At 28.8% G+C, this 11,825-nt stretch overlaps 1 protein-coding gene across 1 annotated transcript; it reads right to left on the bottom strand.

Annotated features, from left to right (window-relative positions):
* Window positions 1-242: 242 nt before the first annotated feature.
* LOC128554322 (E3 ubiquitin-protein ligase TRIM33-like) lies at window positions 243-1,337 on the bottom strand. Its single transcript, XM_053535587.1, has one exon. It carries the CDS (start codon window positions 1,335-1,337, stop codon window positions 243-245), a length of 1,095 nt encoding a protein of 364 aa, XP_053391562.1.
* Between the last annotated feature and the right edge of the window lie 10,488 nt (window positions 1,338-11,825).

The raw sequence follows: 11,825 nt of genomic DNA, 5'->3' as shown, positions 1-11,825 counted from the left end.
CTTGTGTATCTGTAATAAATACACACTTCGGATCACTGCAAACTACATAGAGTTGACCTTGATGATAATCTATACCTCTACATTCTCCTTTAACTGGAATCTTGCGGACAATTGACAGTTTACCTGCTGTTGACATTATAATGACATTATAATGATCTCTTTCTTGAACGCCACTGTTACAGCAATATGGTCCTGAGGCAATACTGCAATGTCCCATGGTTTAGAAGAAAGTGTTGTCTATTCTAGTACAGCTTTGTTTTTATGTCAACAACTTTCAGTTTCTCATTGTTCCAGTCAGCCGCCACAAGTTTGTTAGAGGACCGGACAACACATCCTCTGATATAGCGTATTTTCTGAGCTGACTTTGTCCTTATATATATGTTCTCTTTGTGGGTCAATTTGTCAACAGATTTCCGCCGCTTTGTAGTTACAAGACGGCATTGTGAGCTTTCCAAGTGCATTTTGTCTTGAAAGCATGTTTTTTTCAGGTCCTGATTTTGCTCAAATGTGTATTGCATGTTTGTCGTTTCTAAGCTTCTGCCTGCCTCCTTTATTTCGTCTGACTTTAGTTTGGATTTAGCTTGTTTCATTGTAATGTAAAGTTGTCCATTCTGCTGTGAAGCTTTGTAATCTTGTAGTCTTGACTGTAGTTGTTTGATATCTGAAGAAATGCTTGTGCATGTCTCAAGCACCTTCTTTACTGCTTGTTGATCTGTGAACTTCTTTTTGTCAGCATCGGTCTGGATTTGCTTTTGTAGCTGGTCTAAGCGATCATTTACCTCCTTGCGAAACAATGCAATTTCTTTGAGTAGTCTGTCATGGCAGGAATCTAATTCTTTTTCTCTACATGAGGCCAGCTTTAAAACATCCTCGGCCTCATTCACTTTCTGGTCAAGTTCCCTCATCACCTCTCTGAACTCTGCACTGTCCCCAATACCTGAACATTTGTCAGGTATATAGTCAATTTTACATGTTCTATGATTCATGGTCATGCAGTCATGGCAACCAAGTGCTTCATGGTTTGGACAGAAGAATTTGATAACTTCAGTTTTGTGATCACGGCACATTTCAGTGCACACTCCTGAATCTTTCGCGGGAACAACATGTTTACCCATATTATCTTTGTTTACCAGCTGATGATGATATGAAGCCTTCGTTCTTTGATGATAAGCAAAGCAGTTCTTACACAGGTATTCTTGACAGTCCACACAAAATCCATGAGCTTCTATTTGCTGACCAATCGCCAAACATGGTTCACATCTATGGTCAAAGTCCTCTGCTGAACCATTGGATATGGAACCTTGAAAATCAGAAAACTTTCTTCCCGATACTGCCATTGTTAGAGGATATTTAAAGGTCAAACTTTGAACTAGTATTGAATTTCAGATTGATAAAATGTCTCTGTTTATTTTGCTCAAATAATTGTTACTAGGTAGTCCAAAAACACGACAAATAATTCACCGTTGAAAGAAAACCCGAAGTAAATGTGTGTAAAATGAAAATATGTCGGTAAGTATTTAACTGATTTAACTTCCTTTTCGATAACGGGTCTATAAATACCATGTTCCAGTTAAATTGAACCTTGTTGTAGTCAAGGGAAAATAAAGCACATGTCTACCCGAAATAAACTTTAATAAGTTATCTCCCCTTTGTAGTCTGAGTTTAAATAATCTATATAGCTGAACTCGGTGGCCTGCCGAGTGGCTTCCTAATACCCTAGTAGTGAATAAAATAGCGTTTCTAGGCCAATGTGACCTAATTTAACCTTTAGTCTTTGGTCCAGATTGACCAATGCTGGACAATTAAAAACCCACAGGTTTCAAACCGACTAAAAAGTTTTAAACACATATAATATAATGAGTTTACAGAATAAAATATATTGTTTGTTTTGAAACAGTATAACCCCACTTGACCTCTTATCCCTATTCTATAAGTGGACTTTAACCTTACCCTAAACTTAAAATACTAACTTGGTACCCTTGGTACCCTGAAAATCTTTTAAATCTTTAGTTAAACCGAATGAAAACCTCTGATTTAACTAAAGATGATTTAAAATGAAGAAAACATACGTCTTTATTTAAAAATAGTTTCCACTTAAAAACTTTAAACACTACACCGAGAGACAAAATGTAGAATAAGTTTGGCCTAATATAGCATACAGGAAGTAAATATAAGTGGTTGAAATTAGACCACATTTATTTTCTGTTTTAAATCACTCTTTTACTTCCTTGTTTCATATCCTTCTACATAGTTAAAACAACTGTTAAAGACATTAGAAATGACACAAAATGTACAACAGTACCAATAAATACATTAATAATTATCCATGAACAGAAAATTTCAAACTAAAATAACACAGACCGGGAAAACCAAATGCTAATATAACAAATATAACAAGGTCAGGTTATTTACAAATCTATCTCCCTTTATAATTGAAATTAAAAAAACAAGTAATATCTCCCTTTGATAACTGAAATTCATACAATTTTAATTTATATTGGAAGAATAAAATACTTTAGGAGTTTGTTATTATTTAAAACAAAAAGTAATTGAATAATTATAACACATGAAAAATAAAATTATGATAATTTCAAAACCATAACATTATTATAATAAAGAATATACACTATATAAAACCGGTTTCAACTTTTATATCATTGAGTCGAGTTGTGATTACGCTTATTTTAACCCCGGCGGCGGGTGTGCACGTAATAAATTCTACCTGGCGTCGGGGTTAAAATAAGTGTACGCAACACGGCTTTTGCACTTTTTTAATAACTATTAAACAAGTATTACAAGATTTAAGTACAAACAACTGAAATCACTCAACCATTTGAGTATGCCATAGGCATATGCATGATTGAACATACGTTTTTGAGAGTAATATGGAATATTCCCATTATATTAATTATTCTAGTTAAATAAAAACACAGTAATTAAATAAAGTTTTAAATAATGTTTTAATTCAAAAGTTTGCTTTCTTTATAATTTATATATTCCTCCAATATGTAGAATTTGACATAACTATCCGTTAAAAGTATAAATGATACTTCTGTAGACGTTGAATCGTCATAAGGATGAATGTCAAACATTGTCCTTTCTGTTAAATAAATTTTAATTTTTTTATGATTTGTACATACTTCGGCCGGAGAGGGCCCACTTTCACCGACATGGGTGTTTTATTTACACCCCACGGAAATTTACCTGTAAAACCATCTTGCCACCACCAAAAAGAAAATGTGATACTTTACATTTGTCCCTCTGTCCAGGCGCCGTTAATAAAACCCGATATCTATTATATAAGTTCCGGCTTTTTGGCTAAAAACACATGTTTTAATAGTACATCCGGTACAGCTAGTTTATATTCTTGGTTTATGTTTATAAAATCTTTATAATCTACGACATTACCAGATTCCAAATTAAATGCATCAAAATAGCCCAAGCCCATACCATTTTTAATTAGATTATCATATAATGAATATATCCAGATATCGTGACGATCGAAATACTTTTTCATTTTTATGTATGAATATGATGTAATGGATTCTCCTTCAGTATAACCACTGTTATATTCAAAAAGAAACACTTCACGCCGTCTTACTTTTTCTATTTCTTTTTCAAATTCTTCTTTTATTTTTTTATCTTTCTTTTTAAGTTTAAGAATTATTTCAGCTAAATCATCAAGTCGTTTTGTTGTGGCAACTTCAGAAGCAGATAAACTATCAACAGTATTCTTTGTTCTAGCTAATTGTGTTTCTTGTTTTAGAAAAGCATTTTTTACTTTTGTAATTTCTTGGGTATTAGTAGAAATTTCTTCGACATTAGTGGTTTTATTGCTTTAGTATTAGCAGTAATTACTTGGGTATTAGCAGTGATTGATTCTCCTGTTTTAGCTGATATTTCAACTACAGAGTCCAAATCATTTATTATTTTTTTAATTTTATCATTAATTTTATCATTAAATTCATTAATATCTTTTTGTAATAACCTTTAGTTTACTTAACTCTTCGTCATTTATATTGTGACGTGCATCAACATTATTAATCATGTCTACAAGTTGTTTCTTCAAATTTTCTAGCTGATCATTAATTGTGTTAATTGCTTCAGTATTAGCAGTAATTAACTCTCCTTGTTAACTGATTTTCAACTACAAAGTCCAGTTCATTTTTATGTTCTTCAACTTTAGCATTAAGCTGCGTCATATCTTCTTGTAATTTTTTTGTAATATTACTTAGTCTGCATACTTTTAATTATGACGTTGTCAACATACTAATCCAATTTCGAATTTGTTTTTTAAAGTCATCTATTTTAGAATTGAGCTCTTTTTTAAAGTCATCTAATGCTGTGTCATGATCATCACCTCTTTGTGAAGCTGCCTTTTCCAATTCAGATTATATTCTCCAAGTTTATTTGAAATTAATCTAATAAATCTTTATGCTTTTTTTCAGTTTCAGTATTTAGTTTATTTATTTCTGTTCTAATTTCTTACTGATACATATTTTGTAACTTTTTTTTTCAGCTTCAATAATCTTGTCTTTTAGTTCTTCATGTTTAATCATACTATCTTTTAATTCTTGAACTTGATTGTATAACTTTTCAAAATTGGTTCTAAATACTTTCTTTATGTTGTCATCTGTCAAATCAGATTTCTCTTCAAGTTCTTTAATAGAATCAACCTAGCTTTCATTCTTGTAATTCACACTATTAATAATGAATTCTTTTTAAAATCTTTTGTTATATTCTTCAATATTATTTACTTCTGCTTCTAGTGTTTGTTTTATCTTTTAATATCTTCAAGATTATAGTTATCTATTACACTTTGAACTTTTTTAAACACAAATCGTCTTGAAACTGCATCGTTGGGTTTATCTGGATCTCCTAGGTTGATTATTTCATTACCTCCCATATCTAATGCTCTGTTCATTGTGTTATCAAGTTCCTTATTTCTGTGAAGATACGATTCCGTTTCCTTTTTAAGTTTTTTGAATTGTTTTTTAGTAGTATAATCACTTAAATCAATATCAAATTTAACTTTACTTATACTATCAGGTTCACTTATTTGTTCTATATTATTAAAAACCCCCATTATATATTACCAGTAAAGTTTTTTCTAAAAACTTCCTTGGTTTGTCAATATATAAGAAATCATATTTTTGATTTGTTGCATTAGCAAAAGATTTAGGGTTAATATTTTGTTCATTACAAATCATATCATTTTCTCGTTTACCTGGACTTTCAAATAAAAATAATGTGAACAGTTAATTCGGATATCTTTTGGTGTTTATAGTAAGACTGACTTAAATAAATAACACAACAATTTTTGTGACGGTCCTTGAATAAAGTATTTTGTTTATTTCATTTTGAACTTTTTTATCTTCGCATACAAAATCATCAAATATTACTACTTTTTGTTTTTCTGATTTAAGATTCTCACAAGTTCAATTTGGTTGGGATCAGCTGAATATTCAAGTATTTCATTTGGATCTACTTTAATTTTTTTTGCAATTTGACTTAAGTGATTTATTAAATCTTGATATTTAGATTGTTCTAAGTTTTTAGCATATAAGTATAATTTATCATAATATATAAGAGGTTTTCGAAGTATATGCATTAATGTATTTGTTTTTTTCAGATCCAGAAGATCCACATATTAACATTCTAAAACATGAATCTGGCATAAAAGGATAATGTTGTTTAAAGTTATTAGATTTATCATTTTTTGTATCATAATTTGGAATTTCCATTTATATATAATAATACATTATCTTACATTATATTACATTATTTTACATTATCTTACGTTATTAAATAAATGCAATCAAAACTTAATGAAATAAGAATAAGAAAAAACTTAGTCGGGCAAAAGATGAGAGCTCTTAGAGAAGAAATAATGAGAGAAAAAATTAAGAAAGCTACAAATCGGGATTTGTACACTGAAATTTATAAGCCATTTACTGAAGGAATAGAAAGTCAAAAAGAAAAATTATCGAGTCAGTTAAAAGCATCACCTGGAATTAAGGAGCAATTAGTATTACTAGGTGATGAAATGAAAGACATACAAACATACCAGGGTTTACCACAGCTATTCCAAGATCCGCAACCAATTACAGGGTCTCCTGGAGAAGTTGAAAAATCTAAAAGACAACAAGAATATATACCAGTAGATTGGGGAGATGAACCTGTTGGGTGGATACCAGGAGATAAATTAAAAGAATTAGAAGATTATGGAAGAGAAAAGATGGGAATAACTGAAACAACTGATGATACAACTGATGATACAATTGAAAAATCAGAAGAAGAAATGGGTGCAATGTCGTTCGATCCAGAGGTATTAAATAAAAAAAATGATTTAGTACTTTTAGATAAAAAAATATAACACACCACAAAAAGTGTTTGAATTTTTTCACACTGAATCTAAAAATCCTGATAAAAAAATGACTAGGGAAGAAGTAGAGGATATCATAGAAAATGTATCAGAGGATATAAAAAAAATTGGGTAATGATTCTGGTTCAATAACTAGAAAGAAAAATCCCACAAATCTCGATCTGAAGCAAAGGAAAATAATTATAGCCACGTCGGATAATTTAAAAAAATATAGAAAAGTACTCAATGATATTCTTACTCAAGGAGAATATATGGGAAAAGGAATAAGATATCATAACCCATATAAAGTTTCACCAAATGGACAATATGGTAATTTAATTATTAACTTAAATAAACTTTACGGACAAAACAAATTGGTTGCTAAGGATCAAAGAACTGGAAAAGAAGTAATTAACAGTAAAGTAGATGATGATTTAATTGATTTGATTAATAAAAGATATAACAATAATAAAAAACATTCAATTCATTCTAGAAAAATATTGAAAGAATTAACAGAAAAATCAGGATAACCTATCAATAAAAGATCTATGAAATTTAAAAAAGTAATTAGAGTTCAAGGTTATGACGTTTGTCCATGTAATCCAAAAGAATTGGTTAATGACTTGGAGTTAATTTGTGGTTCAATTGATGCTGGAAATAATAATGAAGAACTAAAAAATGAAGGTATTAGCATAATTGATAAACTATTAAAAATGAATTCACTCTTACCAAAAGAACATGAAATGTTATATAAAAATTATTTTTCTTGAATTTAGATTTTAATTATATATAAATGGAACAAAAAATAGTATTAAGTTCTGAAACAGTTAAAGATAATAACAAAAATACTCCGAGTGATTTTACAATCAGAGATAGTCGTTCTTTAATTTTAGATAAAAATAAAACTTATGTTGTTGGTCTGGATAGTATTAACACTATGACCTATTCTTGGCATAATATTAGTGATGAATATGACAATAAAAGAATTCGTTATAATAATGGTAAGGATTGGAAAGATATTATATTTACAAATGGTTCTTACAGTTACACAGATATTAATAATTATATTAGGGAAACATTAATAAGTAATGATGATTATGAATTTGATAAATCAGACATAGCTCCAATAAGTTTGGAATTTGATTTAAGTAGTTTTAAGATTTTGATTTCAATTAAAGATAATTTTATGTTGGATTTGGAAATATCAAATTTTCATACATTGCTTGGATTTGAGAAAAAAATTGAGAAATACTGAATGGGAACTACAACACCAAATATAACTAACTCTGTAGATACAATTACATTCATTGTGATCTTATTGATAATTCACTTGTTGATGGTAATTTCAGTGATATTATCTATGCTTTAAGTTACTGCAGATTTAACAAGAGCTTATCCATTTACAAAAGAAACCACAAAGAGTTGGATATTCTGAAATTATAAATATATTTAAATTCAATTAGAATATATATTACAGATGTATTTGGTAGAATATTAATTTTAATGAGGTTGAAACAAGTTTTACACTAATTTTAAAAGAAATATAAATTTTGTTTTATATAATATACACCGAAAGTTTATGACAAAAAATAAAGGAATATTTATTTATGTTGATGCTCACACGGGAAAAGAAATCATACATGGAACAGCTATCTTTGACACTTTAACGAAATTGCTTTCAAGTTCAGCCGCATCTTCAATTAGCACACAGCTCGAAAAAAAGCTTTGGAAACAGCAGGAAAAGCGACTTGAAAGTGGAACAAAAAAGGTTGGAACAGAGTTGGAAATTTAGCTGCTAATAAAATTGTTGAAAAATTTAAAAAGAAACCTGCTCCGGCAGTTGGTAATATTAATTGCCAAGGAATTACAAGAAAAGAATAACAGTAAAAATAATAATAAAAATAATAATGATAATGAGGAGGATATTCATATGAGAATAAATAGAATATTGTCAGGATCTGGAACTTCAACTCAGCGTAAACGTATTTACAGATTAATTTATAAAAAATAAAATAATATATAATATATACATGTTTAGAACAAAACAATATTGTGAAAGATATGAATTAACTCCTATTCAATTAGATACAGCCTTAATATCTGTCTTGGGAAATAATGTTAAGCAACAAAAAAAAAACGGATATCATTTTACAATTAATGATAGAAGCTCATATTTTGATTGGTTTAATGGTTATTTTGAAGTAAGTTTTAAAGTAAATAAGCTTACTAATGGTAATAATTATGCTGATGGAGATCAAATTGCTCTAATTAATAATGCAGCTTCATTAATTGATCAGTTAGTGGTTAAACAAAATGGAAAAATTGTTTATGATTGTAATAATTTATGCAAAGTAATAAATGTAAAGGATTTAGTTGAACTATCTAAGGATTATGCAGAATCAACTGGAACAAATGAATTTATCTCTTTAGATACTACTGCTGTTGCTGAAAGTAGGGATGATCAAGCTGGATATAATAAAGGTTTTGCTACTAGGAAGTTATTAATCCAAGGTGGTAATGAGGTAAATGCTAAGATTCCATTAAATAATTATTCATTTTTCAGGGTTTAGAAACTAATATTATACCTCCAAGTCAAATTCAAATAACACTACAGCTGACAGATGATGATGAATTAATTTTTAGAGCTAATGCTGCTGATGCTGGTAGAGTAATTGTAACTAAATTAATTTTGTGGGTTCCACGTTTAATTTTCAATGAATTTGGACTTAATCTAATTTCTGAAAGATTTACAAAAGCAAGATGGTCATACCTTCGAGAAATGGTGACACAATCAACTGATACACAACAAAATAATATAACCTTTAGAATAACAGCTTGTATAACAAAACCACAACATGTATTTGTTTATTTACAACGACCTGACAAAAGTAATTCACAACAACATAACCCACACCTGTTGGATACATTTAAGGTAAATGCTAATAATTATAATTGCACTTTGAGCTCCTGTCGTTTTGAAGTTGGTAATGGTGTTTTTTTTTATCCAGAAACAGAATACACAAGTATATCAAGAATATATGATGATGTAATTAATTATTATTATATACAAAATAATAAGACTACTGGAAGTCTGCTAAATAGATCAAATTTTTCTAATTTATTTGGATTTGTTCATTTTAACTTGTAATATAAAAAGGAAGTAATAACAGAAGATCCTAAGCATATTACATTAACAGCTAAATTAAATATTCCACCAGCAGCTAATATTCGTGTTTACGCAATTGTATTGTATGAAGAAACAGTTGAAATAAATACTGTTGGAAATGAACTTGTTATTGTTTAAATAAAATAAATTTTAAATATATAATGGTATCAAATTATATTGAATATAAAGTTAACCTTACAGATGGACAAAAGAAAAATTTAGCACAAGCTTTTAATAATAAAATTCCACATACTTTTAGATTAAACATGAACAATTACATGGAAACTTCCCTTTACTATTAACAAAAACACAAATTGATCAAATTAAAAAAGCTGTTGCAAATAATAAGGGATTAGAAATTAAAATTTCAAAAAAACAAATGTCCAGTCAAGGTCAAAATGGTGGATTTTTAGGAGCTTTGGCTGGTTTGTTAGGAAAAACAATTCTTCCAATGGCAGCAAAAATAGCTCCAAAAATATTAGCCCCTCTAGGCATCGGAGCCCTCTCTGGGCTGGCCAGTACTGGTGTTAGTAAGTTACTTGGGAATGGTATGATTTCGGTAGCTAATGATAAAAGAAATATAATATCACCATATGTAACACCTAATCAAAGAAAGCAACTAGTAGGATCTGGAGTGATTAAATTAACACAAAACAGAAACAAAATGGCGGTTTCCTGGGTATGCTGCTGCTAGTCTAGGGATACCTTTGATTACATCTTTGTTAAGTGGTAAGGGACATGGTCAGGGTATACAGATTGATTCTCAGAGAAGACCTTACAGACAAATTCCTATAGTAAAAAAAAAATAAAATTTATAAACAAACCTATTTCTAACTTTGAAATTGAACAATGGGTAAAACAATTAAAAATTAAAAACTTTAGGGGTGTATTTAGTAGAAATAATTTACCAAGAGTGAAACTCTCGGAGACCACAGGTTTACCAAAAACGAAAGAAAAGGACGAGTGTAGAATTATAAATTTGGACGACTCTGTTGGTCCTGGAACACATTGGGTTTGTTACTTGAATACTTTGTACTTCGATAAAACCAGGGGTTTTCTGAGAAATGCTTTGTATTTCGATCCATTTGGACTTCCTCCACCAAAAGAAGTAACTAAATATATACCTGGGGTCAAGTATAACAACATACAATATCAAGACAAAACAAGTACACTCTGTGGATACTATTGTTTATTTTTCATAAAAATGTTACAAGATAAAGTACCGTTGTATAATTTACTGTATAAAATACTAAAAGTTAATAATGTAATACAAAATGAACAAACTATTATAAATTATTTTAATAACAAAGGTTAAAAACTATTGTTTTAATTGAAACTTATTAAAACTTATTAAAACTGTGTTTTTATTTAACTGGAATAATTAATATAATGGGAATATTCAATAATATAAATGAAAAAGTAAATAAAATAGAAAGGCAATTAATAAGAAAACCTCCATTGTTTTTAACATGTTATACCCAAGATACCGATAGTGGATTATTTCAAAGGAAAACTGAAAATGCTAGTCCTGGTTTAGTTCAAAATGGTAATAATGTAATAATTAAACAAAATTGCATCTTAATTATTCTTGTTGATGCAATTAAATTAGATAAAGGAGAAGCTAAATTACAATTAAAAAATAAAGAAACTGTAATTCTTCAAAGTTATAATGTAAAAAATAACAGAAAAAATGAATCTATTTCTATTAATTATGCTTATAAATTTAAAATAAATGATGTTATTTCTATTAATTCTTTAAACGTTATGAATATTCAGTTAACAGTTTATGGTTCTATAATTTAAGAGTTAATTTAAGAGTTAATTTAAGAATTAATTTAAGAATAAGCTAATGTATCAATACCATTATCAAGAATATATCTTTTATCGTCATAACATGATAAAGATGTTTTATTTATAACATAGCTGGAAAGATTGTGTTTATCAGAACGAATAACTTTAAAGGTGTGATTAGTTGGGTTGAATTAAACAAAGTATCTTTGTAATTTTTATGAACTATTGTTTTCGTTAACAACAAGTTTTTTAATTCCTTTTACATTTTTTAACATTTACTTCGTTTTCTAATAAATATGAATACATTTTACTTCTTAATCCAACAAATTCAACAATGGGAATGCGGCAGCTTCATCTTTAAATTTTCCAATTACTTTTTTATTATTGTCGAAATAAAATTTTGAATTACTATCATAATCACTATTATCAAATTAATCTTTGTCCTTATAAAATCCTCATATGCATCTTTGGTTTTTATTTCATAACATAATGAATCAGTGTCAG

The sequence above is a fragment of the Mercenaria mercenaria genome, unplaced genomic scaffold, assembly GCF_021730395.1.
Source record: "Mercenaria mercenaria strain notata unplaced genomic scaffold, MADL_Memer_1 contig_4935, whole genome shotgun sequence".
In the NCBI taxonomy this organism is placed as follows: domain Eukaryota; kingdom Metazoa; phylum Mollusca; class Bivalvia; order Venerida; family Veneridae; genus Mercenaria; species Mercenaria mercenaria.
The sequence above is the reverse complement of the archived record's forward strand: the minus strand, read 5'-3'. Positions and strand labels throughout refer to the sequence as shown.